Source organism: Vulpes lagopus, chromosome 18 (genome assembly GCF_018345385.1).
Source record: "Vulpes lagopus strain Blue_001 chromosome 18, ASM1834538v1, whole genome shotgun sequence".
NCBI lineage: Eukaryota > Metazoa > Chordata > Mammalia > Carnivora > Canidae > Vulpes > Vulpes lagopus.
Window position 1 is genome coordinate 4,100,069 of NC_054841.1, and position 26,655 is coordinate 4,126,723.

Consider the following 26,655-nt stretch of genomic DNA (forward strand, 5'->3'; position numbering starts at 1 on the left):
ATGTTAAATCATTGATTTGACTTTTTTTTTTTTTTCATTTGCATTGTTATCCCACGCATTTGCAACAGGGGGAAATTGGTTTAGGAGGAAATGCAAAAAAAAAAAAAAAAAAAAATCTTAGCTCTCACAAGGTCTTGCAGTATAGAAACAGATACATCTCTAGAACTGTGGTATTAAAATTTCATGGGAGGAGCAATTAAGAAAAAAAGTCTGAAAAAGCTCCTGGGAGAGAAGGGTAATAGAAACAAAGGCCGAGGACGCTGGTTATCCAAACTCACTGCAGCCTCCGAGCCATGTTTGCAGGTCTGGCCTAATCAGGACACTTACAAGTGTTACCAAATAATATATTCAACACTTGTGGTCGGTTAGCTAACGTTGCTGTCAGACTGCTTGCTCCCAGAGCTGTGAGCATCTCCAGGCTGCAGTACTCAGTGCAATGCTGGCTTCAGGCTGCCTGCTCCCACTCAGAAAAGCTTGTTTTCGCACACCATCAGGGAGAGGTGAGGGAAACGGGCACACAGAAGACACACACTATAGATCTGCTCAAGGATGGCCAGTTCCCCTCCCCCCCAGGCTAGTAACAAGACACAGTGGAATTCTGTATTCTCTAACTTGCCTTTAAAAAAAAATTTTTTTTTTTTTTTTGCCACCCATTCAAAAAGTCTGGATAAAATGGAAATTGGAACAACACAAAACAGATTTCTTCACAACTGGTGCTTTTTATCTGATTAACCTTGAAAACCTTTTTTTTGGTTCCATTAATGTTAAAATCATGGGTAGAGTCAAATTGGGCAACCCTGGGCTTAATCAACCTGCACGCATTTGGAGCTGAAGGGAATGATGGGAACATACTTCATTTTCATTGAAGAAATGGAGGCAGTGAGGTGCTGGGTCTGACCCAAGGCCACTGGGCAGGACGAGGCCTAGAAGATTCTTAGGTCCTCCTGTCCATCCCTGGGGCATCCAGACTTAGGAAATAGTCATTAATGTCAAAACCCCGAAGAGCAGGACGAGGAATTCCATCCCCCATTCTGGAACATGAGGATGAAAGATGGAATTTGAGGACCTCATCCCTTTTGCTGGGCAATGTCTAAGAGAAGGGCAGCACTGGGGCTGGCATATGACATCACTCGCCTCTGGAAGCTTAATTTGATTTTAGTAATTTGTTTTTTGTTATAGGTCACCTTTCTGTTAAGATACATACTTTCCCCAACGCCATGGTTTCTGCTCAGTTTCCTCTCAATAGCTTCCCTCTGCATGAGGAGCTGTGATAACACGGGTAAATTAAGTAAAATCCATTCAGATTATTAAAACAAAGGAAAAGACCTCATTCTTACCCACGCTGAAGTTTCAGCTCCCTCATGAAATCTTCAATCCCAGCTGCTAGAAGTGAAGGCTAAAGAGTAAAGGGCTGTAAGCAGTTCCAGGGGGATGAAAAAACAGCCTCTAGCGAATTATAGAAACATCCTCCTAAAACAGTTCCAAACTTTAAAATTCCCAGTTCTTGAATTCTGATAAACATAAAAGTTTAGTTTGCCAAACTTTAGTAAAAGTAAACCTACACCAGTTGGCTGACAGCACACAATATTTGAACACTGCTATGACTTTCCAACTCAAAAAGTTCAGTTATAAGAAGACCTTTGTCCAAAAAAAAGCAAATTTCTAGTAAGTAAATGATTAATGTAGTAAAGGAAAATCCTAAATGCCAGAGCACACCATCACCTTTAACTAGCTTTATTCTCCTCCCCCTCTCCACATGAGATACTACAACCAGCTAGTAAATCACTTATGTGGTCAACTAGAAAGTCTGGTTTGGTTGTTTTTTTTTTGTTTTTGTTTTTTTTTTTTTTTGAGTGAATTTCCTCACCAGACACACCCCACCTAAATTGAAAGGGCAAGTGAGCCCATTCAAATGCTAACCCCAATTTAGCAGGGTGAGACAAAGGGCCAGTTTGGAGACTAGTGAGTTGGGAATGCTTGGGAGAACTTGCCAGAAATGCCTCTGGGGATTTAAAAAAAAAAAAAGGGCAGTGTAGCACCAGTGTCTCAGGTAGAGAGAGGGTTTGAAGTGTCTGTGCAGTAAAATCCCATCCTTGGGTGGGTCCAGGGCACTTCCTAGGAGTTTGGCATAGAAACTGAGTTTCCTCAGTTATTCTGTAGAGTCCCCAATGGCTTTTCCACTCTGGAATGGGGGTGGAGGGAAGGGGTAGAAAAGAGGGGGTGGAGGGGGATGGAGGGTGGGGGAAGGGAGCTGAGTGGCGCAGGGGGTGGGGGTAGGCAACTGACTTTCACAATCAGGTAGTTTATGTGGAAGAGTGCGTCTAAAATAGGGCCAACTATTTGTGCGTTCCTAGATGGGGACCACCCCCTCCCCAACAATGATCTTGGCGTATTTCTTCCAATTAAGAAGCAAGCCTCCCAATATGGGGGTTCTGCTTAAAAGCAGACCAAGGTTGGCGTGAATGGTGTGTGCTTAGGCACTGAGGACTTCTTAAACTTGTTTATTCTTCCTGCAACAAGGCAAGATGCTAATTTCTCTACTGAAAAACCTAGCTCTGCAGGGGCCCCCCTCCCCCAAGCTGGGAAGCGACCTCCCACCCGGAAAAGCACGCCAAGAGAAGCCACCCAAACCCTGGCTTCTGTCGCACATTCACTAGACACATTTTACTTGAACTCAGGCTGGTAAGACGTCCCCAGAGGGAAAACAACACTTCATGCCACAGAAAGGAACCACAGCCATCACTGTTTACCCGGACTAGAAATTCCAACTTTGGGGAGCTCCATCCCACTTAGGCAATTTCACACATTTGAGCCAAAGGCAGGGCACGCCTGGCCCTTCGGCAAGTCCTCAGGAGCCTAAGACTTGTGACACTTGCCGGTTGCCCAAGGAAGCCTCTGCTCATCAAGAGCCTCCTGGGTCCTTCCTAGTGAAGACGTGTCCTTCCCAGTTAAGACCGTAAAGGCATCCAACGGGCGTTAGTCAGCGCCGCAGGCAAACTAAGTTGGGGGCACCGTGTCGCGGTTCCTATGGAGGAGACCTGGAAGGAAGACCGTGGCAAGTGTGTGCCTTCTGGCCTCACCCCTCATCCTTTACTTGAGTCTATAAAACCCGACCGATCTTATCTTTTCAAGCCTCAAAACGCGCGCCCCCCCCCCATCTCATCATTCCCATCAGACTAGCTCAAACCGGCGCAAACCAAGACGCGCGCACCAAGAAAAGATCAATTGCCACATCAGGTGGGGTTTGTAAAATCTATTTCACTCTATCCGTCTTCTCCTCCAGGGTCGGCAGCAAGGCACACTTCACGCACTGAAGACGCGCTCCGGGACCGCCGCGGTTTCTGTCCTCTGGCCACAGGGCGGCTTCACCTCCAGGTTACAGATACCAAACTTAGCTCCACCCGAGCTGAAAATGGCCGGTGCGCTGCCTCCCCTCCCCGAGGCGGCCCAAGCCGCCGGCCCCTGCCCCCTCTCGACCAGGCGCCCAAGGACTCGCGTCCGATCCAACACCCTTCCCCAGCTCGGCGGTGCCGCGCGGCGTGGGGACGCGGTGCAGGGTATCCCGGTGAAAGATGCCATCCCCTCTCCAGCCCCGTTTCTCGTGCCGCTTTACCTTTCCTGCCGGCACCGCCTCGCGGGCCGCTTAGCCCCGCTTCCATCCCCAGGACCTTGCGCAAACAGCCCCAGACCTCTCCAGCCGAGCTGCACCCGGCCCCGCCGCCAGATCAGCTGCGCCAAAACGCTTTAGCGATGCCCCGACGTGACCAAACCCGCGCCACCCACCCCGGTAGCCTGTAGGGGCACCCCCTAGGACCCCCGTACCTTCTCTGCCAGCCCTCCAGGTGCGCGTGAGTCGCGGGGAGCCGCCGGCCGCCCTGGAGAGGTCGGCTCCGGCGCGCGCGGGCAGGTGCGCACGCTCCTTGCGGCGGGCTCCGGCCCCACGCGCGCCGGCGGGCGGCGGCGGCAGCCAGGACTGGCGCACGGCCGCGGGGAGCACCGGCGCCGAGGTCCCGCGGCTCCAGACTGGCAGCGCTGGGACCCGGGCTCCGGGCTCCGGGCTCCGAGCGCCTTGAAGCGCGGCGCGCGACTTTTCCCGGAGCCGCCAGTCCCCGGAGTTGCCCAATCCCAGCGCGGTTACTCTCCGCACGTTGCAACAGTGTCGCTACAGCGCGGCGGCTCTCCCCGGCCAAAGTTGGCGCGCGCACCTCAGAACCACGTTTCGGGCGCCTGCCGAGGCCACCTGGTCGGAGACTAGTGTTTAGTTAGAAAAAAAGAGTGTAAAACAGGTGACTTACCTGTGCCTTGTGGGTGTGCAGCTCGAAACCCGGGGCGCGCCGGGGCTTCCGCCGGCGTCCTGGACCCCAGCTCGGAGACCTCAGGCTGTCTCCAGCGGGGCGCGCGGGGCACGCGGAGCGCCCCGTCGTCCAACAGCCCCTCGGCCACCTGGGCGCTCCCGGCGCCCCGAGGAGCCCTCCCCAGCTCGCCCTGGCCCCCTGGAGGGCCCCCCGGACAGGCCAGCCGGGCCCCCTGCCCTTCCCTCCCCCTTCCTCCCTCCCGCCCGCGGCTCCCGCCCCGACCCCGGGCTCCCGGGCTCCCGGGCTCGGCGGCGGGCAACTAACCTGAATCAAAGAAAACAAGGAGAATCTGGACCGCGTCCTCCATTAGTGACGCCGGATGGGGATGGGTCCCCTTTTGGAAGGGGACTCCGGGGACGGGTCGCGGCGGGTGGGCTTCTTCGGCTTGCAGCGGCGCTGCTGCTTCTTCTCCTTTGGCTCCTCGGACTCTTCGGGGTCCCTCGGATCCTTGTCCTCGGGCTTGGGCTCGGGCTCCTCCCCCTCCCTGGGGTTCTGGGGCTCCTGAGTGCTGGGCTGCGCGCGACTCGGGGAGGCGTCGGGGCTCCGCAATCTCAGAGCGTGCAGACGCTCGGTGAGAGATTGGCCGAAGCTGGTGTGCTTGGGCACCACGGGGCCGCGCTCGTCCTCTGGCTCGGTCTCGGGCTCAGTGGCGGGGGCGGTCTCAGGCTCGGTCTCGAAGTCGGTCTCGGATTCGATTTCAGACTCGGTCTCGGTCTCAGATTCGTAGTCAAACTCTTCCTCGTACTCTAGGCACTCGGGGAGGGACAGCTCGAGGTCGGCCTCCTCGTGCTCGTGGTCCGACTCGGGGGGCTCGGGGAACACCTGGGCGCCGGAGCGGTGGTGGGCGTTAAGGAAGCTCCGGCGCTGCTGGGCGGCCGCGCGCTGCTGGGCGCGGGCGTTGGAGGTGGCGAGGGCGCGGAGGAGCGCGATGGAGCAGGAGAGCCAGAGGAGCGCGGTGGCTGCCCGGCGGCCGATGGGTGGGCACAGATCGTTGTAGTTGTGGCGAGCTCGGCGCCACTGCTGAGCCCGGGACCTACGATCCATTCTCTTAGGCGCACACCGAGAAGACCACCCGCCCTCTGGCTCTGCAGAGCGGGGCTCCGATGCGCATTGGCTGCTAGAGCCGACAGAGGTGCACCCCACGAGGTGAGAAGCTGGGTCCGGAGGTCCCAGCCCCACCTCGCTGTGAGGGGGGAAGAAAAGGAAGCACCTACCTTCCTGATCACTCAACTTTCTAAAGCTCCGCGCCTCTGCTTGCCTCTCTGAGCAAGAAGGGATGGGTAAGGGGAGAAAAAGTCTTCCTCCTCCGGGGCTCCTCTCTCTAAGTCTCAGACTCTGCGGCCTAAGACTCGGGAGAGGTGCCTCCGCTGGTCCTCTCGCCTGGGAGAGGAAAGAGGAGACTGAGGCGGGAGGGACGCGGCGGAGAGGTTCTGCAAAGTTGCGCGCCCGGACTTCTGCCGGGCATGTGCAGTAGGGAGGCGGGGGCGCCTCCCCGCGAGCTGCGCCGTGGCGCCGAGCCCGTGGCGCAGACCCTAGTGGGCCGGCAGGTGGCAGGAGGGAACCTTGTTTGAAACGATTTGGGCGACTTGGGCCAATCGAGGGGCGGGGGGGCCTGGCGGGTGCCAAGGAGCAAAACAAGTGAGCGAGCTAGCCACAGGTTAGGGGACTCGGGCAGCCGGGCGTGGGGCCGGTTCTCCGTGGGGTCCATACACCTTCCCAACTCCAGGATTATCGGTAAAAGGAAGCCAAAAGACCAGACCGCAAAATCGCAGATATTCGGCGGAATGAAACGGGGGTCTGTGCGTGGGTATTAATGATCCAGCCCCGGGCGAGTTCCAGGGGCTTAATAGTTTGAGGATGGTAACCTCAGGCAGTCATTAATCAGGAAACCACCTTTGGCAGATCCCTTATAGTGACTGTAATTAGAGCGTTTCCGAAAAATATCCCCCGCACCCCCCTGTAGTCTCAATTGGCTAATTACCTCGTGGACAAGTAAGCATCGTTCCTAGGAAGGGCCCCACAGACAGGGTGATGGTTTGCGAGTCCACAGACCCATCGGTGGACTGCCATGAGCTCTAGCTGAGAACATGTGCTGCTGGAAGACAGACTCTAATTAGCTGGAACCACTAGTTAAGGCAAATCTTGCCTGCCCTGATATTCAGTAGGTACAGCCCATTCTCTACCCCTGTGGGGCGCTGCAGGCCGGTTAGCCATCAAGGAAATCTCACGGGGTACCCCTTAAAGCGCTTTCATTTCATACACAGATAGGTTTTCAACAAAGCTAGTTCATTCAGTGAATATTTATTCAGTGCCTGGCACATGCCAAGCCCTGTTCCAGGTGCTGAAGGTGAAGTTAAAAATGAAGAAAAGAAACTTACATTAAGGAAAGCCCATTTAGGACTAATCTGCTGTTAATCAGAGCGTTAAGCCACTCCGAATTCCTCCTTGCCCACCAATATTTAATCCGTCTTTAATTCTCTGAGAAAACTATTGGGTCCATCAGAGCATTAGGGTTAGGTGATGTGGCTAGATGTTCCTAGACCTTGTTGAACCCCGGAGGCTGAAAGGTTGGAGGAAATTAGTACCTCTCTTTCTCAGCCCTGGAAAATCAAATGAGCTCCATGTCCTCCTGAAGGGGGATCCCTGGAGTGATCTTAGCTCAGGGAAGCATGGTCCTCAGAAAGCTCTTGAGTTCCATCTATAACCTGACTGCTGCTTCTGGGTTGTATATGACGCCTTCCCCGTTAGAGTATGGAGTGGCCCTTTTGCCATGGTGGCAAGTCGAAAGGTAGTTGCCTAATTCAGAGCCACACCGTCTTTCCTAGAATTCTTGGACATGTCAACAAAGTTGCTCCACTTGGAACACATGGGGGTTTTTTGTCTTTGAGTCAACATGGGGAAAATCTGGAGAGGCATGACCTCACAATTCTGCTTTCCTTTTTGACATCACCCACCAGGCTTTTGCTCCTGGTACCCCCTTCTTGGAGGCTAAAGAGTCCTGTGCCTACAGCCATTACCTGGCATGGTGGAACTTGTCCTCATACCTTCAACACCGTGCTTACATGCAGCTGTCAAAACCAGAGTGTAGACCCGACCTTAGCAAGATTCTAGCAACTGCTTTTGATGTGCTGAGGGTTTATTTTTTTATTTCTGCATCTTGGCTGTGGATGTTCTTGAATGTTCCTGACTCGGCTTCTTGGCTGTGTCTGTCTTTCCTCTTGTGTTCTTTTGAGTTCTTTTGTGGCATTAAAATACTGATTGGTCTAAGAAAGTAGGGTTGATTTGGCAAACCCCATAAGAGGACAAACGTCTGTATTCTAGTTGTGCCTACTGTCACACTTTGCAAAGGAACTGAAAGGGTCTCATCACAAGAGCCTGGTTCCAGTCATCATGTGATTATTAGTAGGGGGCACTGGATGGGCTGTTGGGTCCTGCATACCTCAAATCCATATCTCTCTGCCTCCATCAAGGAGGGACATCTCTGAAGGTTTTGCTCACATTGACCCACCTGCTTTATTTCTTTCAATTAGCACAGCCCCACTGACAGTGCATGGAGCATAAAGATGTTGTTCAAGGGATTTTCAAGGCACGCTGGGGAAAAAAATCAGGAATATGTGGGTGCTGGTGAATGCCCTTTCAATGGAGACGAATGCCAGCTGTCAGCAACAAGGTGGATTATGATTCTTTAGTGTTCATAAGAAAGTACTTCGTTTTTCAGAAGGAGTGCTTTATGCCTATAATGGAGATGGCAGCCCCGAGCTGATCCACTAATATAGATACACCGAGATTGCCTGCATTATTAACAAATGTGCATTACATAATACGTACTTTTGGACTAGATTCTGCATTAGTAATGCACTTTCTTTGCAAGATGCATTTTAATCAGCAAATGAACATTTAACAAAACACTGCATTTTAGAGCCCCGGTCCTGTATAGTTACACATACATTTTGGTGAACATTCCGCATAGTCTCCGGGAGGAGCAGCAGGACCACACTGAAATACTGCTCCATCTCGCACTTAGGGCCGAGGTCGAGCAAATGGATCTGTGCAGAAAATGCTGTTTAAAATGCATTACGTGCACGACTTTAAAAAGTGCTTGCTGCAGAGTGAATTTCAAAAAGGAGCAAGTGGGTGATGAACAACCTCGGGTTGTTAGCAGCTAAGGAACAAGGGGCTCTGTCTGTCTGCCGGTAAATAAAGTATGGTCATATGTCACCTTTGGGCTCTGCCGGAGGGAGGCTCCCGAACCTGTTGGACAGGAAAGTGCACTTCCCAGTTCATCCGAGCATCATACAATAAGGTTCTGATTGGGATGAATTGTGAAGAATATTGTCTTCAGCCCCTTAAAGGATTGTCCTGTGGAACAGGCATTGAGATGTATTTTACGTGGCTCCAGAGGGCAAAATTATAACCTATGGGTAGTAGTTACAACAGGCAGATTTCAGCTCAACCCAAGGAAGAATATTCTAACAATTAGGGCTCTGAAATGGAATGGCTGTCAGGAGGCAGTTGGCTCTTTGTCAGAAGCGGTGTTAAATCAAAGGACAGATGAGCACATATTGGAGATGTTTTCCGTGGGACTCATGAGCCAGGCCGAGTTGGAACTCGATGCGCGCCAAAATTCTTTTCAACTCAGATTCTGATTCCATGAAAGGCATTTGGAGACCTTGGGAGAGGGGCTGGGGGCTCTATTGATGGACATGCCCTTCCGACTCTGCTTCTATTTTAGAAGCATTTGAAAGTGCAAGCGGCTCAGTGACAGGAAGGAATGTTTGGGTGGCAGTTTCAGGACATGAGCAAACAGGTGTATGCAGAGGGAACCAGCAGGGCTGCTGTGCGGCTTCTATAATCGGGCTCAGGCTCCGAGGCACTTTGTTCCACAGCCCTCTTGTCAGAGCAAAGAAATTTGTCAAGTCCGTCTAGTAATTCTTTTTTTTTTTTTTTTTAAGATTTTATTTATTCATTCATGAAAGACACACACACAGAGAAGCAGAGGCATAGACAGGGGGAGAAGCAGGCTCCATGCAGGGAGCCCGATGTGGCACTCGATCCCGGGACTCCAGGGTCATGCCCTGGGCCGAACGCGGGCGCTAAACCGCTGAGCCACCCAGGGATCCCCTGTCTATTAATTCTATCGGTCCTTTGCCTCCCCTCCCAGAGCTGTCTCGGAAATTAGGAATGAAATTGGCTGTTTAGCGATCAGGAGTTGAGTCACTTGTGTGAGCAGGACGCTGTCGCAGGCGCTGTGGGGGGATGGCAGTAACAGAATGAACTGCAGCTCCCCCTCCAACATGCATGTCAGTGCGAGGTGCCCCATATTCTACAAAGTGGGCTGCCAACCAGTGCCAAATAGTGAACCCTACAGTATTGGGGAAGTGCTGATACAGTCAGGGGAAGTTCATCTGTGGGGGTAGATTTCTGGAAAAAGATGTGTTGTTGTTGTTGTTGTCGTCCCCCCCCCTTCCCCCCCCCCCCGGCCTGACTTTTTAGATTTTTTTAAAAGTTCTGTGGTGAGAAGATCGCTGTGCTGGTCTCTCAGAGAGACCGAGAGGAATCCCATGAGTTCTCAAAAGGCTTGACAGACTATTGTCATGGGTTCCCCTAGACACCAACACAGTTTCCAAGATGAGACACGAGATAAAAGACTGGTTCTGCTCCGCCAGGTGAGTGGGTATAATCACCCTTGAATGTATTTTTTGGACAATCATTGAAAAGGACTATTTTTCGAGATGGAGAGCTTTTCAAACTTTCTTTTGGGTAGAAATGAATTCAGGGAGCTTGAAGTATTCCCCACCCCTGACTGTGGCAATCAGCCAGAAAGCCTCAGCCCTACTGAGAATTTGGCACTGTACGTCCCACCTGCCCCCAGGTCTGGGTACAGTACAAGAGCATTTGGCTCAATTCTCTGGGGCGTTATTTTGCTGTTACTCAGACTGCACTGATCCGGGTTGGCTCTCACCAGTAGAAATAGTGACAGCCCCAAACTCCTGGTTCTGTGATTTTGGGGGAATGCCATCTCGAGCTAAAAGCAAATGGTAGGGTGAAATAATCACCTATTTGACATGGCCAGATGCTGTCCAGGCCACTGTTGGGATTATAATACTCTATTTGTGCCCTGTGGACAGAGCTGCTGGGAGTTGTCTTCTCGAGAATGGCCTTTCTTTCCCTTGGGTTTGGGTTCTACCAGTGTTCTCCCATCCATCCAGCACCCACTCACCTACCTGCCTACCTACGTACCCACCTCTGCCACAGGTAGAGCACTTTCTAGGCTCCTAATCCAACAGGAAGTGTCTGGTAGCTCCCTTATTTAGGCAAAGCATACACTTGGGCACACAGGTCCTCCTTGGGCATGGTGCCTCCTTTTCTCTGCTTCTGCTCTAGCTGTCAGCTTTCATGTGGTCCCTGGTTGACAGCCTGGACTCTGGCCATTTGCGTGGCCTTGTCCTACAGAAATTAGGACTAGGTTCTCTCCATCTGCCTGCCCTCAACTTACACTTGAGCTTGCCTGGTTCTTTCCCATGGCCCGCTGAGACATTGGTGTCCCAAGATGCCCACAGCCCCTGTGATTCTAGTGTCTGATGTCCCCGCTGCCCTGCACACCAGCTTCCTCCTGGAGGTGGGCTGCTGATCGCAGAGGGCTCCGCTATCAGGAATGTCCTCTGGCTTGTGCTTTTAGCTCGTGTCCAGCTCTCCTGGGCATCCAGCCTTTACCTTCAGCCACCGGCACTGACAGAGAGCCTCAAAGTTGTTTTTCTCTCATCTGCTGAGAAAGTGACTCACCCCTTCAGATTTGGTGGGGGAGTGAGCAAACGAGCAACGCACCCAGAGGGGAGAAACTCTGCCTGGTGTCATGGTTCAGGCTCATGCTCACAGAAACCCTTTCAGCTCGAGCTCTTCAAAATATGATTAGACCAATTTTACATGTCTAGTCACTGAGGCTCTGGTAGATTGGGACTGTTTCTATACGTGCAAAGTGAAGTGGGGAATTGGGGCAATTATCTTCAGGCAAATGGCTCTGGGCTCTGTAATCAGTCCGGCCTGGTAACGGGGGAAATCAGCCGCATTCACTGTAACGCTGCTCTGAGTTAAAGAGGATTCTAGGTATTTGTTTGTTATTTGAGCTGGGCTTTGTTTTTCTAAAAGGCAGTCTGGTGAAGCTGCATCCCACCCTGCACAGATGTTAGGGCACGTGGCTTTTGGCGGCAGGGCACTGTTGACCAGTCAGACGTGGGGGACGGTGATAATGGATCTCTATGTAATCAGCAGTTCACCTGACCACCTCTGCTTCCGGTGGAGGTAGCTCTGGGCTCGCCTGTCTTTTCTCCACACCCCTTCCCTCCTCAGGATCCATAAGGATCCTGAGACATGGGCCAGGTGATTGACAGGGTCATCCCTATGCCCGGACCATCCAGGTTCCAGCGGGGCCCACGGTCAGACATGAACTATGCATGATACAGAAAACATCGTGAAACTAGACTAACACAATAGAAATGAACAAAATCGGAAATGAAAACTCATCAATAGGCTGGCCATGGCTTTTCCCTCTTGCACTCATGGTTTTGGCTAAACATCATTGTAAATTGGGGGTTTTCCCTTTGCTGGTCTAGAAATACGCTCTCAAAACACCATCACTTCCCTCCCAGCTCTTCACTCATAGAGCAAGAGAAGACTCCTGTTTTTCCAAAGCACAGAGGTCTGTTTTGTTTTGAGGCAAGTGCGGACTTCAATCATAATTGCCCTTGAGGACAGTCCTTGCCATTAGGAAGCCAACCAGCGGGTAAGCTGGGCCGCGTGGGGCCTGCTGGGGGACGCCGGGCATGGGCCCTGGCCAGGGAGCCCCGGTGGGAGATTCTTGCCTGTCCACTGCCCATGTCTCCTTCACCCACACTGGTGCTCACAGGGAACAAGAGGATCTAATTAACAAGCACCCCAGCAAGGAGGCTGTGGGGCTTGAGATGACCATGGGGAAATAAACAGAAGAGGCAGAAAGGTGTTTTTTTTTTTAAGACTGTCAGACAACTTCATCTTTGTCACTTGGAAATTGCCTGATGTTTAGTTAAAGCTAAAACTTCCTTTACACATTTGAGATAAGAGGGTCTTGAAAAACATCAGGGCCAGACTATTGTGACATTAGGTGGCTTGTATATTTTTTGTTTATTGATAGCTACTTTATTCCTGCTGCATTTGTTAAATCGTAACGTCTTTCTCCATTGTTTTACCCTGATTGATTTACAGCCTTAATGATCATCACTTTATACTATATTTTAAGATCTACTGGGGCAAATGCCTTCTTATTGGATATTATCTCAGAACCCTCTGATAGTTTTGTGCACTTATTTTCCTATAGAATTTAGGAACCATTTTTATCAAGTTCTGTAATGACCTTGGTGATCTTTTGACTGGAATTCCATTCAATCTGTAAATTAAGTTGGGAAATACAGTCATCTTTTCTGCGTTTAGCCTTCAGCCCCAGTATGATCTCACTCTTCATTTACTTGAGTTTCTATCTCTCCCATTAAGGATTTGTGTTTTCATTATATAATGTCCACGTATCATATGTAGAGTTTGGTATGTGAAAATATATCATGTATTTCCCAAGTATTTGATACTTTTGTTGCTATTATGAATGGGCTCTCTCTTTTCATTTTATTTGCAGGCTGTTTATTGTGCGTTTATAGGAATGGTATTGATTTTTGTGCATTTTTCTCATATTCTGTGACTTTTAGAATTGGTTGGTTTATGAGGCAACCAGCAGCCTGCTCAAGCAAATACTCAACGAAGGTTGAAGAGGATTTTGTCGAAGGGATTCCTACATAAGAGAGAGAGGTGAACAACGTCAGTGGTCACTAAATGCAAACCCGCGGTGAAGTGTGAAAAATTAAAGACGATGGGGTGGGTTTTTCATCAGGCTCAAGTTATTCAGAGAAGGGACTTTTTTTTTTTTTTTTAAAGATTTTATTTTTAATGGATCTTTACTCCCAACGTGGGGCTTGAACTTAATAACTCCGAGATCAACTCCACCAACTGAGCCAGCCAGGCACCGCAGGGACTGTTCTTGTCCACGGAGCCTACAGAAGCTTCCCTCCTATTAGTATGTCAGTGTCACCCCCTTTTGAATCAAACAGATAGTAATTTGAGGTTTTTGTTTTAAGATTTTAGAGGTTTTTTTTTTTTTTAGAGCTTCACAAAATGTTTTTATTTCATTTTTTAAAAATGATTTTACTTATATTAAAAAAATAAATTGGCTGCCCCAGATTGGCATCTCACATTTCTTTTGAAATTTTAGCGTTGTCTGAAATCTCTGAATCAGGGACTTCCACCTCATTGTCCTCTTGACAAGTGGTACAGTTTGTGATATTTGGTAATTCTGGGCTTCTCTTTTTATTTAAAAATAAGTTTGGATTATTCTTTTATATTCTTCTGGTTAGTCACGTCATTTCATTAGATTGATGTTTTATGTCTTCTTTCATCCTTTTCTAGTCTCCTCACTCTTCCCTGGTGCCTCCACATGCTGTCTGACAGCATATGGCAGAGAAGAGCCCTTATTCCTTTATGAAACAAGGGAATGGGAGGGGGGGAACCTCACTGTTTTTCTTTTTTTAAGGGATTTTCTCTTAATGTCCTTTCTCTGAGTGTATTTGGGTGGCTTCTAAGAGGAAGCAAGATGGCATCTAATGAGAGGGACTCAGTAGAAAGGCTGAGAAGTGTGAGAGGTGAGAAGCCAGTGTTGGAACCGGATGGACCCGGATGTGCGTCTTATATATTCTGCTTCATAGCTGACCAGTGGCATCACCTGTCTGGACTTCCGTCTCCTCCATTGCAGGAAAGGTCTTCCAAGGGTCCAAAAAACTCTCCCTTCCAGGGTTATGGAGAGCATCAAATGAGAAAGAAATAGAAAGTGCCCAGCAAGCGTCTAGAACAGGTGAACTCTGAACCAGTAGTTTGGCTGATGGCAGCTCTCAGTGATGGTGGTGAAGTTTGTGATGTGAGTGGTGGTTGGGATGATGTAGTGACGATGATGCTGGTGCTGGTGGTGGTGCTGGTGACGGTGGTGAATGTGATGGTGGTGGTGGTGGTGGTGATGGTGGGTTTTGTTTCCAGTTCTCTCATAGTGGCTTCCTGATGAAGGTCTTAGGAGCGGTGGTTTGATGTACAGAAGTGCACGGAATACTTGCTGTGGGCCATGCACTGTGCTAGGCACCAGGAATGTGTTGGTGAGCTAAACCAGCCTCTTTATTCAGCGGGGGATCTGGAAATAATGAATCATCACGCTAAGGAGAGTCTCGTTACAACCTGAGCTAAGGGCACTGGAAAAGAAACTTTTTTCAGAGCGTACAGCAGAGGAAGCTGCCCTAGATCTGGGCATGTCAGGCAATACTTTCCTGGGGAAGTGATATGTGCACACTTGAGCTGTGAACTGAAGGATGAGCATGTGGCAGCGGCAGGGGTGGCCCGGGTCCAAGCGCAGGAATAGCGTGTTTGCAGGCCCTCTGCTGGAAGGGACTGGACGGATGAGGGGAACTGGCAGAAAGTCAGCAGAACCTGGGGGAAAGAGTGAAGTGAGTCGGGGAGGTGGCCCCAGGGGCTGGGGCCTCCTTGGCCCAGCAGAACAGAATGCGGTCTTGTGTCTCGACCACCCTTAGGACGGTGGGAAGCCCTTGTCCTGGTGGCTGGGAGGTGCCACGATCAAGTTGTCTGTGGCAAAACTCTCTCTGGCTGGGGTCTGGGGGTAGAATTTGGAGGCAAGCCAGAGATGGTAGGAGTAGTTGGGTCTGGGGAAGGTCATTCTAGAAATACAAAACTGGTGGCAGTGAGAGTGACCTCGAGAGTCGTTGTTGGGGACGTCAGCTGACAGCTTGGTGGCAGCGTGGAGTCGGGGAGTGGGCTGTGTGAGGGGGGGACACGCAGCTGGAACTGGAAGGGATAGTGGCTACCTTCCACTGAGCACGGGAGGGGCGGGCGGTGTGGAGCGCAGGGGGTCGGCGGACCTCAAGTCCTGCCGAGCCTTGTGGGGCGAATTCTGCCCCCGGCCCGTTGAGTTAGAGGTGCCTTGCATGCCCTGCGAGAAGGAATCCACTAGGCCATAGTTGGACGGAGGGGCTGTGGTGAAAGCCGGGAGCCTAGTGGGAAAGCCTGGGGACGACAGGGCCCCGGAGTTGAGTTTATAGCTCCACGTGGGGCGGGAGCCCTCAAAGATCGGGTTCTTGGGCCCTGCTGCTGTCCCCGTGCGCCGCCCTGGGCCGAGTGTCTTCGTGGGGGGATGGAACGTGAACCCCGCGCTCAGATGTCAGCCCCCTTGATAGCAGATCTATTTTTTGTCAGCATCCAAACGGACAATTCGCAGCTTCGCATTCTTTTCTTGATCACGTTAGAACTGACATTCTGCTGGCTTCTTGTTAGAGAAAGAGCAGGTCGAGAGCTGGCTGGACGTGGCTCGGAAGCTCGAAATAGAACTATACCGTGGCCTCGCTGCTCGGGCCTGGCAGGGTCCCCGCGGCAGCCGAGGACGACTTGGGCAAGGTGAGAGCCAAGAGCACTCGGTAGCGCTCTTATCCTGCTGGTTATTCAAAAATCCAGCCAAGGCCCAAAGCGCCAGCTATTATTTGAAGCCAGCCCCTGGGATATGGGGGAGTAGGTATAAGAAAGGCACACCCGTTTCCCTCAGAGACCCTTTTGTGAGATGCCTACTCTGAAAGCTGTGATGTCCTAGCAGCGTCTCCTCTCCGTTATGGCAAAAAATACAGCACTGCGTTACGTATGGCGGGCGTGGATTAGATACGTTCCATAAATTCGGTGATACTGACCGAGGCTTAAGCCTAGAGTCTGCTTTAGTGGCCCTCGTCCAGCCGCAGCCTCCGTAGCCCACCCCTCACGTTCCCCCGAGGGACCAGCTTCACACAGAATGACCTATTTCCATAGAAAACGTCTTCCTTCCACCCTTCCAGGCCCCACATCCAGTGCAGGCCCCGAACCTGTGACCCCGAGGTCAAGTGTCAGATGCTTAACCCACTGAGCCTTCCGAGTGCCCTCAAAAAGTGTCTTTTTTTTTTTTTTTAAAGACAAGTAGTGACCTTGCAGCCTTTTCATTTGGCAGTGTTATCTTGCAGACCTTCGTGCGTCGGTTCACATAAGATCTCTGTGGTTCTTTTTAATCGTCGCCCCATCGGCTGTGGTCCCAGTAAAGGACTGCCAATAGCCGTTTTCCCTGTTGATGTGTATTTTTGCTGTTTCGACTTGGTGCCCCATCCTGGCACATACTTCTGCACACATTTACTAGGGTTCTCTAGGGTCAGTCCTAAGGGAGGTCACAGGTAGACACAGCGCTTTGCCTCGGTGGCCCTTTAGCCCGAGGCTACCAGGCAGCATGTGTCTGACCCTCACTTTCTCCGCACCCAGTTGCTCTGGCCAGGAGGGCAGTGGTACCAGTGCTGTGCCCAGACCCCCACATGGTCTGAGGGGCATGACCTTGGCTCTGACCGGTCAGGAAGAAGAGTGAAACTTTAGTGAACTACATTTCAGAGACCTGCCGCCCAGAGGGGTGGGGGGAGACCTGGCCGAGAGGCAGCCGGGACACAGGCTGTGCACTCAGCTTCTTCAAGTTCTGGTGAAGGGCAGCGTGCCTTTGGGGAGGCGGCATTGACAAGCCGTTCTTGCTGGCGATCCCTCAAGAACTCTGAGCTGCGCTCTGGTCTTCTGATCATTTTGAACCCGCGTGGTAGGCCTCCCCGCCTAATCCCCCATCTAAGCAGTTTAAATTGGGAATGGCCACAATGGAAAGAATGCTCTCCAGCCTTCGAGATCGGGGGACCCTGTCCCCCACTCCCCTCCCTGCCCTGCTCTTTGCAGGCTAGACGAGTTAGTCACGGTGTATAACCAGGGTTACTGTGTAATTTGTCATCCAGCTGGGACGTTTTTGAGTGTGGAAGGCCGTGTTAACTGGAGGGGTTTCTGGGATGACAGGGGTAATGTAGGGCTTTCCTGCAGACCGGGTTGTACGGGCTGCCTAGCTTTTCCTCAATAGTAACGTTAATTTATTATCCATAATGTAACATTGTAGGGAGATATGTATCTACAAAATTAATGAAATAATATGATTGATATTAATATTATGTTTAGTAGGTTTAAAAGAGTAACTTCCCATTTCCAACTAGTTTTAAAATAGACTTCTGTCTGAAGAGAGAAAGGTCTGCTCTTAGGAGCACCTGTTACATTGGGTGAACTATCAGCGTGAAAAGGGAAGTTTGCTCATCTGTGTTTCTGAAGTCATTGTGAAAACGTAAAGAAGGAAAAGAGCAAACTTGGGAAAAAGAAAACACTAACTTGACCTTTCATGTGGGTTCCTGACCCGAGAGCTGGTGCGTGACCACCGGCCTAGGGGCTCTGCTCAGCATCAGCGGCAGGGACTCTGGGCTCCTTCTTTCCCCTCTCATGCACACGGATGGGACAGAGAAGGCTGGAGGTGGCTGGCCTGTGGTGTGGATGGAATGTGGTCAGAACTCTCAGAGCTCAAAAGCACTATACAAGTTAGAAAAAATTTTACAGTCCCTTAGAAATAATTGAGATTTTTGCTCAAACTTCAATTATTTCCATACCAGCTGGATGAGTTTTGCCATATTCCCGCACTATAGCTGCACTTAATGGTTTTCTTTAAATCAACTTGTTGTATCTGTGTAAATGAATTTAGTTTTAAAGGAAAATTACACCGTTATTGCTTCGCTTCTGGCTAAGAATTTTTTAAATACGTGAGAAGATAAATGCAAAGCTCAGAGTGGACCACGTTGGCCCTTGGCCCGTTGGGGTCATCCTGGGCACCAGGTTCGGTTGGTCCAGTGCAGCACTGTCTTCTCCCTGGCAGACGGCGAGGAGCTGAGTCTGCTCATCCCCCTCGGGAGGTACTGTCTGGACCCGAGAAAAGATGTCATGACAGGTGACAGCACATTCTGGTCTCCCTCGCCAACAGATATGTACCATCAAGGGGGGACAAATTAGATTTTGACCCCAGTATCTAATGAGGCAACTCTTAGCTGAGGAGTGCTGGGAAGGCCTCTGGTTCCAACCAGCTGAAGCCTGTTGAGTTTGCACAGGACTAAATTACTTGGGGCATATTTTCTTTCCATGACATTTGCCTTCTAATAATAAATCGACAGATGTAGTTGTCTTGATCTGCCTTTACCATGACATTTGCCGTCACTTCACATGTTTTTGTTTGCAGACGCAGCCAAGAAACAGGCTTATCAGTGAGGCTTTAACCCGTGCCCTTGGCCTCAGCAGAGCTCTGTCCCAAACAACAGGAGCGTGAGCTCAGGCACCTTCTCTACTTCCTGCTGGCACGTCTTGCAGGGCCCACCCACACCCCCTTTGAGCTGAGGCCTCTTCTCTCATGCTGGGCTTTTCTGGGGATTTGGGTGGGGGGAGGTGGGTCTTTCTCCCATCATGCACTTGGTTCTTGATTGGATGCCAGAAAATGCCAGAAAAGAGCCTGTGCCTAAAAATACGCCCTCAGAAGTGTGGTAGGATATGCTTTTCATATGGGTCAAAAGCCAGCAAAACTAAGCCAGTATATACATGATAGAAGAAACACATTCACAGAAAGCGTATGATAAACTGGAGATTTGTTACCGTGTTGCTGTGGCGGCGAAGGTGGGTGAGGGCAGGCGAGAAAGGCGTTCTAGTAGATGAGGTTACCGGCTGTGTCTTGCTTGGGTTGGCTCGTTGTGTATTTTTAAATACTAAATTTAAAAAAGTATGTGTTGAGGCTGTCTCCATGGGTCATTGGAATGGGACAGTTGAAACAAATCCAGGGCATTTGGGGAGGAGACCCGTTGTGCTGTGGCCAAAAGGAGGTCGTTTTCAGGCGGGGCAGTTGCTGCCCGGCACACCAGGGCTCTCTGCTCACCTCTCTTTCTTTCGTACACGTTGAGAAGTGTCCCAGAAGGGTTCCTAGGACACATGAGGTTCTCCGTGATTTGTTGATTCGTTTTTTCACATGTATGTTGTGAGTATTTTTGAGTGAGTTCAGATTTTGTTGAATTTTTGTTGAGTCTTTTTTCACATGTTGAAGTTTAACCTTGTTAGGGAAGTTTGCCAGCACACAGAGGTGGAGACGAGACCCTGGGGCCCCAGCACAGCTGTGCTAGCCCATCAGCTCTTGCTCCCTCTTTCACCCCTACTCCTTTGGGTAGCTTTATTAAGGCATGTCCCAGAAATCATACCATTTCACTCTGCTCTTTCTGGGCTCTTTTGGGCTCTGTTGAAGCCACCCTCTTTCCGTTAAGAAGAGCAAGTCACGTAACTGCCCCTGCTTTTCCCTCCTCCTCTCCATGAGACACTTAGTCACTGCACAGATCTGGGGCACCCTCGAGAGGGGAGTAGACTCTAATCCCCATGAGCCCCAGGAATCTCCTGGGGCTCCCACCCATCTTCTGGATCCCTTTTTCAAGGCCCCCAAATCAGTCGCTGGAGATGTTTTCCCAGTTCCCGAAACAACATAGACACATTTTCAGTGACCAGGCAAATTTCAGCAATGCTCTTTCTCCAAGAATGCACATTTGGAACGTACAGAGCCCAAATCAGTGTGATGTCAGTTGTCACTGTCCGTGTGGAAAGATTTTGCCACGGCCAGCTGCTGGGCCTCTTGGCGCTATATTAATAGCAGGGCCATGGGGCCCAGTGGGGTGGGAAGCCAGGGAGGGCAGGGACAGCTGTGGCGGACATCACACCATGCTCCAGGCATGTGCTCCCGTGTCCTGGGCACACAGATGGCCCACACCTTGCCCTGCCGCTCAAAGCCCCCCGGGCCCACGCCTGTCTTCTCCTTGTAGGGGCAGGAATGGGCTCCAGCGGATGGTACACTTGACGGAGGAGCCAAATTAAGATTGGCGTGATTGGAATAGAGGGTTCGGGTGGCCCGATGTTCTGGGTCAACTTACGCTTTTACTGGAAGCACGGGCATGTGCGGGCCGAATGAGGCAGTGGTATTTAAACAGCTGGGGGTATTGGGTTCTATATGCCAAGGCTGGACAGATATTTTTAAATGTCACAGGCCAAATGGAAGCTCCGTTGGCAGCAGGATGGAGGGGCAGGGGGATTTGGAGGACACTGCACTACCATGGCTAGATATGGTCAGGAGAGCTGGGAAGGATTAGTGCCTGGGAAGGAGCCCAGCGTGTGCAGTTCAGTGAAGAGGTAGCAGGAGGGTCATTTGAGTAAGCGGTAGGCGCCGGCGGGCGGGGGCAGGGGCGGGTGGAAACGTGGGGAAACGCCAAGGACAAGTGTGGAGCCCAGAGGTCAGCGGGGTTGAGCCCCCTGGCTCGCAGCAACGGCCCCAGGGAGCAAGCCTTGTGGGTGAGGTCCCCGGTTCTGGTGTCACGCAGAACCGAGCGCCGACCTCAGCCCCCGCTGTCTGCCCCGCGCCCCTGGGGGCGCCTCGATGGCCTGCCCAGTCGGTCTCCTGGTTTACGAGGAAGGAACCAAGGCTCTGCGCCCTTAAACTAGATGAGCAGCACCTGACGCCCAGAGATAAGTCCGAAACAGGGGCCGCTATTACTGCCGGCAAACACTGACGTCGGGGCAAGGACATCGGTTCTGGAAGGGAGTTGGAAACCGCTCGTGCTTCGACCGCACACAACGGTTTTCCCAAGTCTCCATCATGGAAGCCGCCAGCGTTCAGGTGGTAGGAGATGTTACCAAAGCTTGGAGGGTTGACCTCCTGGCCCACGCCCGGGAGCCTCTAGCCGCCCGGGGCCCTGTCCACAGGCGGCCGTCGCGAGGGGCGGCCGCCCCCTGTCGGGGAGCCGAGGACCGCCACCGCGCCGGCCGCCACCTGGCCTCGTCACTCATCTCCGAGCAGGGCCTGGCCTCTGTAGGCATTTGCACTTGCTCTCCGTGCAGTGAAGTGGACCTATTATTATCTCAGGAGGGGCGACGGCTGTCAGAATTAGCCACCCAACTGCTGGCTGGGGCCTCCTTGACTTTGCCATGACATTGATCTTGGGAGACCTGGGCTCGTGGGAGAGCGCCGAGTGGCCCGGCCTGGGAAGGGGGCAACGAGCTCTCACGAGGGCCTCTGGCAGGCCCCTGGAGGCGGCTCGGCTCCGGTTTCCCTCCCTGTGGCCCCTCGGTAACCTGAGTGGGAACACCACAGGGTCAGGGCAGTTTCTGTGGCCGTGCCAGCATCCGTGCGGCTCTGGGCTGCTCAGCCACGAGGATGGGCTTGGGGAGGCCTGGGGAGGCCAGAGCGGGTCTGGAGCCTGGATGTGGCTTCCAGAGCGGAGGAGGAAGGCAGGAGGGTGGGGGGCGTGCTCAGGGGGCTCTTGGGGCCCTTGACTGGGGGCAGGCGGCCCTCAAGTTAACCCCCGTGGCTGCGCAGAACCTCCTGTTTATCCAGGCCCCTGGGAAGAGCCCGAGGCAGCCGTGGGGCGGCCCCGGTGTGAGGGCTGGGGAGACCACTCCTCTTCTGAAGAACCACCTCTTCTGTGGGAGAGACGCGCACACAGCCAGCCTCATGCTCGGGAAGGCCCCTGCTCCTGACTTGTTTGCTCCTTTATTGGGTATGTCTCGTGGTGCCTCCCACATCCAAGGCATTAGGGAAATACAGCAATTCATACAATCTTCATAGCAACTTCACCGGGAAACTGAGGCACCCGGGTCAGATAGCCTGTGCAAGGCCATACAGCTGGACAGTGTGGAGTCAGGATTCCAACTCCAGAGCCCACCTTCTGAACCGCTGCTTAGGGATGGGAGGGGGGAGCTCCAGGGAGGAGTCTGAGGTGGTGCTGGGGCTGAGTCAGGAGCCCCTGTGTCCCCTTGTGTCGCACACTAGGGGAAGGGCTTGGGGTGGGAAGAGCTGGCTGCAGGAGTGAGAGGGAGGGGATGGGCTGGACCAGGGCCAGGGTCTGAATCTACCACCTCTAGCGCCCTCTCTGCTACTGTGTGGAAGAGGCATTGCCAGAGGCAAGAGGAGCAGCTGGGAGACCAGCTGGTCCAGAGGAGGCCTGGCTGGTCCCGTCAGTGGGGATGGTCAGCGGGGATGATGAGCATGTTTGGGATGCATTTGGAGGCTCATAGTGCTTGCCTAAGGATGTGCTAGCGGTGAGAGGTCAATTTGATTTGAACAGAGCTGAGCTGGGGTAGCTGGGGTCTGATTTCCTGACGTGGTCCAGTCTGAAGGAGGCTTTGACTCTGAGGCCTGTGTCTTGACAGTGTAGAGGAGGGTCCCTGTTACTTCTGGAATGTTTGTCAGCCTATGGTCAGAGCTGGTTCCTTCCAGCCTGGAGCAGACATGGCCTTGGGGCAAGGTGGCCTTGGAGCACTGACTGGGGTGTGGGATGTGACTATTAGGGTGTGGGCAGGCTGAGGGCAGACACCAGTGTGTGCATGGTGACCCGATTTCCAGCAGTGCCTTCCCTCTCACCTGCACTTCTGGAAGGAGCAGTAGGACCTGTACATGTGGAGTTCCAGAGACTCCCCATTTTCACTCTCAGGTAGGGGAGGACTGAGCCTTGAGAGGTCAGTGCCTGAAGCCACGCCTCACGTCCCATGAAAATGGTCAACTAAGTGGGTGTGTGGGTGACCATTGCTCACTGTGGGTGCACTGTGAAGAGGTCTTCTGGACAGCCCCATGTTGGCTTGGAGCCCTGCCCTCCGTCTTCCTCTCTTTGGGTGATCGATGTTCCCAGGGGCTGGGACCGTGCCACAAAGTGCCCCAGTCCCTCACCACTAGGTGGCGCAGCTGCAGTGATGATGTCGACTGTTCTCCCTGCCCCTTTCTCAGGAGCGTCCCTGGGGTGGGGGTTCCTATGGTCCCCTTGGCCCAGGGGACCTCTCGGACCTGCTCTGGACCTGGCCAATTGGTCTCAGATAAGTGGTGGCACCTGCATGTGTTTCCTTGTCTGGAATGCCAGTTGGGTACAGAGATGATGGGTTTCCATCAGCGCAGTCATTCGATGGTGAACGACGCCACGAATTCAACTGCCTTGTGTCTTCTTGGGTTCCCTAGCCTCTGTCCCTGCTTGAAAAGATCAACAGGCCCGCCAAGTTCTGTCTCCTTCCTTTTGCCAACCAGAAAGATTTGAGAGAAGGTTTGACTTGAGATCTTGACTCCTTGTGCTTTGCTCTTGGCTGGCCAAGGCTCTGGAGTCAACTGTGGGTGGATGATCTAAGATCATCACACAGGAAGGCCTTGGAGAATGTGGCTCGCGGCTGATTTCGTGAACCATCGTTCTCTCTCATCAGAAAAGGGGCCACGTTTCCAAAACCATTGCTGCTTCTCTCTCAGATTGACAGGAGACAATAGTCTAGAGATTGCCTGTAAATATAAGTTGCTCTGATGGCTCTTCTGGCCATTGGAGGAAAGATCAAGTAGAAAAGCCCCCGGAATGTGACCTTGGGGGTTGTGGTGTGTGTGCATGTGTGTGTGTGTGTCTGGCTTTGTTTATCCTATTAACCCTTCCCCTTTTCTGCTTTCTTTCTACCCCAACTCTGTTTGCTCTCGGGTGTCCTTGGAACCTCCAGCAACAGTGTCCCCTTTGAAACTCCAGCACCATTGAGCCTTGTTAATGCCACCTCCTTGATTTGACATCTTAATGCTTCAAACTCTTCTCCATGGGCGTTTACCCTTTGCTCTCTGAAGGAAAGGTCAGCTAAAAACATAGATTTGTGTGAACAAGGTCTTAGGAGATAAAGACTGGTCTTTGCCTTCTACCGGAACCCAGCCATTCTTAAGGGTTTCTAAGGCACGTTCTCTGCAAATGTCGGTTGGGAGTTGAGTCATTTGTAGCTTTGAGCACAGGCCGGGCGGTGGCCCCTTACAGACACCGCGTCAGAGCTCACTTTGGGTTCGCCACCGGGCTTCTGTAAGATGGCTTGATTAATTCACAGTGGCAACCCCACCACCCAAAGCCACCTGAAATGAGAGGATTTACTGTACCAGTTTACTGCCAAGCCATATCAGGTGAAAGCAGGGAACTCCAGACCATCTGTTGTTAAAAAAAAAAAAAAAATTAATAACGGAACATCCACAGAGCAAACACTTTGTACTGCTGCATAATAAATGTGGAATGCGGTGACCTTGGTTGGGGTGGCCATGGGCCTGTCTCCCCACTACCTGCTTGTCTGCGGCGCCAGGCTGTTAGGTCTGTGGTCTTCTGCCCCCCGAGGAGAAGGTCCCACTCAGACGTCCTCTTCCTGCTCCCGTTGCCGTCGTCATTTTCTCACTATCTCCTCTCGGCCGCAGCGAATGTTTTAGGCAGAACGTCCAGGCTCCCGTTGACACTCCTCACCCTCCAGTGCCATCAGCCTAGAACCACCCAAGTCGGCGGTGGGGGTGAGCCCTGGAGCAGGACGCAGGGCGCACGGTGGGCTGAGGGCGGAGGGCAGGCTGCGCTCCTGTGGTTTTGCACCACCAGGAAGGACCAGCCTCCTGCTTCCCCAGGAGTGAACTGACAGCTCCTTTTTGATTTGCAGCTTTTGTTCAGAACGAGGCAGGGGTTCGCCGTGGTGGCAACACTCAAGTTAGGCCATTGTTCATAGACTCTTCTCCTGGGGCCCCGCACAGAACAGCGTCGTGAGCACGCACCCGCTGCTCAAATCAAGGTGGCGACAGAACCTTCAGGGAGAAGCCTTCAGAAGATGAACTGCTGAGGCCGGCTGTCAGCGCGTGAGGCCGAGACAGAGCCGTGATGAAGTTCCTCTCCGTGGTGCTCAGAGCCTGCCGCCAAGGCCCCTGCGAACCCACGTTCAAAGGCCGTTTCTTCAAAGTCAACAGCGCTGCCTTTGAACTGGGGTGGGGAGCGGGCGGTCGGAAGGCAGGCTTCGATGCGCATTTGAGTGGAGTCCATGAGGTTCGTGGTGGCGTTAGCCCTTGGGGGTCAGAGGGGCCACCGGTGTCCTGTGCCGTCTGTCCACCTGGGGCCACCAGAGGTCCCCGTGCAGGGCCGGGCCAGGAGGGGTGATAATGAAGATGAAGGGCTCTTCTGGAGGGCACCCCCCAATCCTGTTGTGCTGGATGCAGAGGGTTGTGTGGAGGCTTTCCTGAAGGGCTCTGAGGAGCGCTGTGCCCACTGGCTGGGCTGTACTGTCAGGAGGCGGGATATGGGGAGCCTGCCCCCACTCCAGCGAGTACCCCACGCGGTGGCCTGTCCTACTGTTGTTCTGCCCCAAGCCTCCTGTGGCTACCTGCAGTACAGCCCACCCTTTGAGCTTGGCCTTGACTACCAGCATTGCCCCCAAGTGCCCCCAAATGTTCCACACGCTGTTCAGCCCACAGTTGCCTGAAGACCTGCACCTGGGCCTGCTCTTCCTCTCCTGGGGGCCAGAGGGGTCTTTCTCACCCTGGCTTCCCACCTGCAGGAAGCCCCCTGCCACCCAGCTCTCACAGCCCCCATCATCCCTGTCGTTTTGCTGGTAATGTTTGCTGCCCCTATGCTAGTCCGAGAGCTTGTGGGATGGGGGCCAGAGCTGTCCTGGGGATTACTATGTTCACCAGCCAGGCCTTCTCCCAAGGTGTGCACTGGGTGCCTAATAAATACCTGAGCTTGAGTAGAGTAGACGTCTTTCTCTTTGTTCATTCTCCATAGAGCCCTCCCTGCTCGCCTTGCACCCATGGCTCCCTCGCCTTTTCTCTGGTTCCCTGGAGCTCGTGGCTGCTGCTCTAGGGGCTCCGCAGGGAGCGTGATGCCCAGGTACCCCTCATCCTCTCCCGCGGTCACAGGTGGCTCTCTTCCTTCGTGGCACTTACCGTAGCGTAGAACTTACTTTCCTAATGCCTGGCTCCCCCCGCAGACTGAACCCCCGAGGGCAGGGCCTGTCTTTGTCACACACTTGGAACGAAGCAGGCAACTGGATGGACAGCGCAGAAAAATTCAGATCCTTGGGACATGAAAAAGGCAACTGAAGGAGTGTCCCAAGTGCCGGGCGACTTCCTGACAGTGCTCGGGATGCTCGGGCCGCGGGCACTGTGAGTGGCCGAGAGAAGAACGAAGGACAGGGCCTCTGCTCCCAGAGTGCAGCTGCAGGGGAGGCTCAGCATCAGCAGCTCTGGAGCCCGCGTCTCAGGGTGGGGGGTGGGGTGGGTAATGGGCCTAATGGTCCGGTTCTGGGGCCAGGCACCCCCACCCACTCCCCACCGCGAGCACAGCTGTAATGCTAACCGCCACCTGCTTCTCTCGCCTGTAGCTTTTCCTCCTGTCCCCAGCAAAGACCACATGCCTGTCCTTGCCAAGGCCAGCCTTCCTTCCTCGTGGCTTCTGCCCACTGTGGCCTCCTCCTCCCTGCCGCCCGTTCAGCCGTGGGCACGCCG

At 52.7% G+C, this 26,655-nt stretch overlaps 1 protein-coding gene and 1 long non-coding RNA gene across 3 annotated transcripts in view; one reads left to right on the forward strand and one right to left on the reverse strand.

Moving 5' to 3' along the window:
• LOC121477899 (neuroendocrine secretory protein 55) overlaps positions 1 to 5,783 on the reverse strand; it is a 60,863-nt gene extending 55,080 nt beyond the window's left edge. For both annotated transcript variants that reach the window (XM_041732440.1, XM_041732439.1), the window contains exon 1: positions 4,620 to 5,783. In XM_041732440.1, coding sequence (XP_041588374.1) covers positions 4,662 to 5,399 — 738 coding nt within the window. In that variant the 5' untranslated portion in view covers positions 5,400 to 5,783 and the 3' untranslated portion in view covers positions 4,620 to 4,661. The remainder of the gene's footprint in view (positions 1 to 4,619) is intronic.
• The window catches only part of LOC121477902, a 31,264-nt gene extending 5,226 nt beyond the window's left edge, over positions 1 to 26,038 (forward strand). Inside the window, exon 3 of the long non-coding RNA XR_005984383.1 lies at positions 24,822 to 26,038. This is a non-coding gene — a long non-coding RNA (uncharacterized LOC121477902). The remainder of the gene's footprint in view (positions 1 to 24,821) is intronic.
• The last annotated feature ends 617 nt before the right edge of the window (positions 26,039 to 26,655 follow it).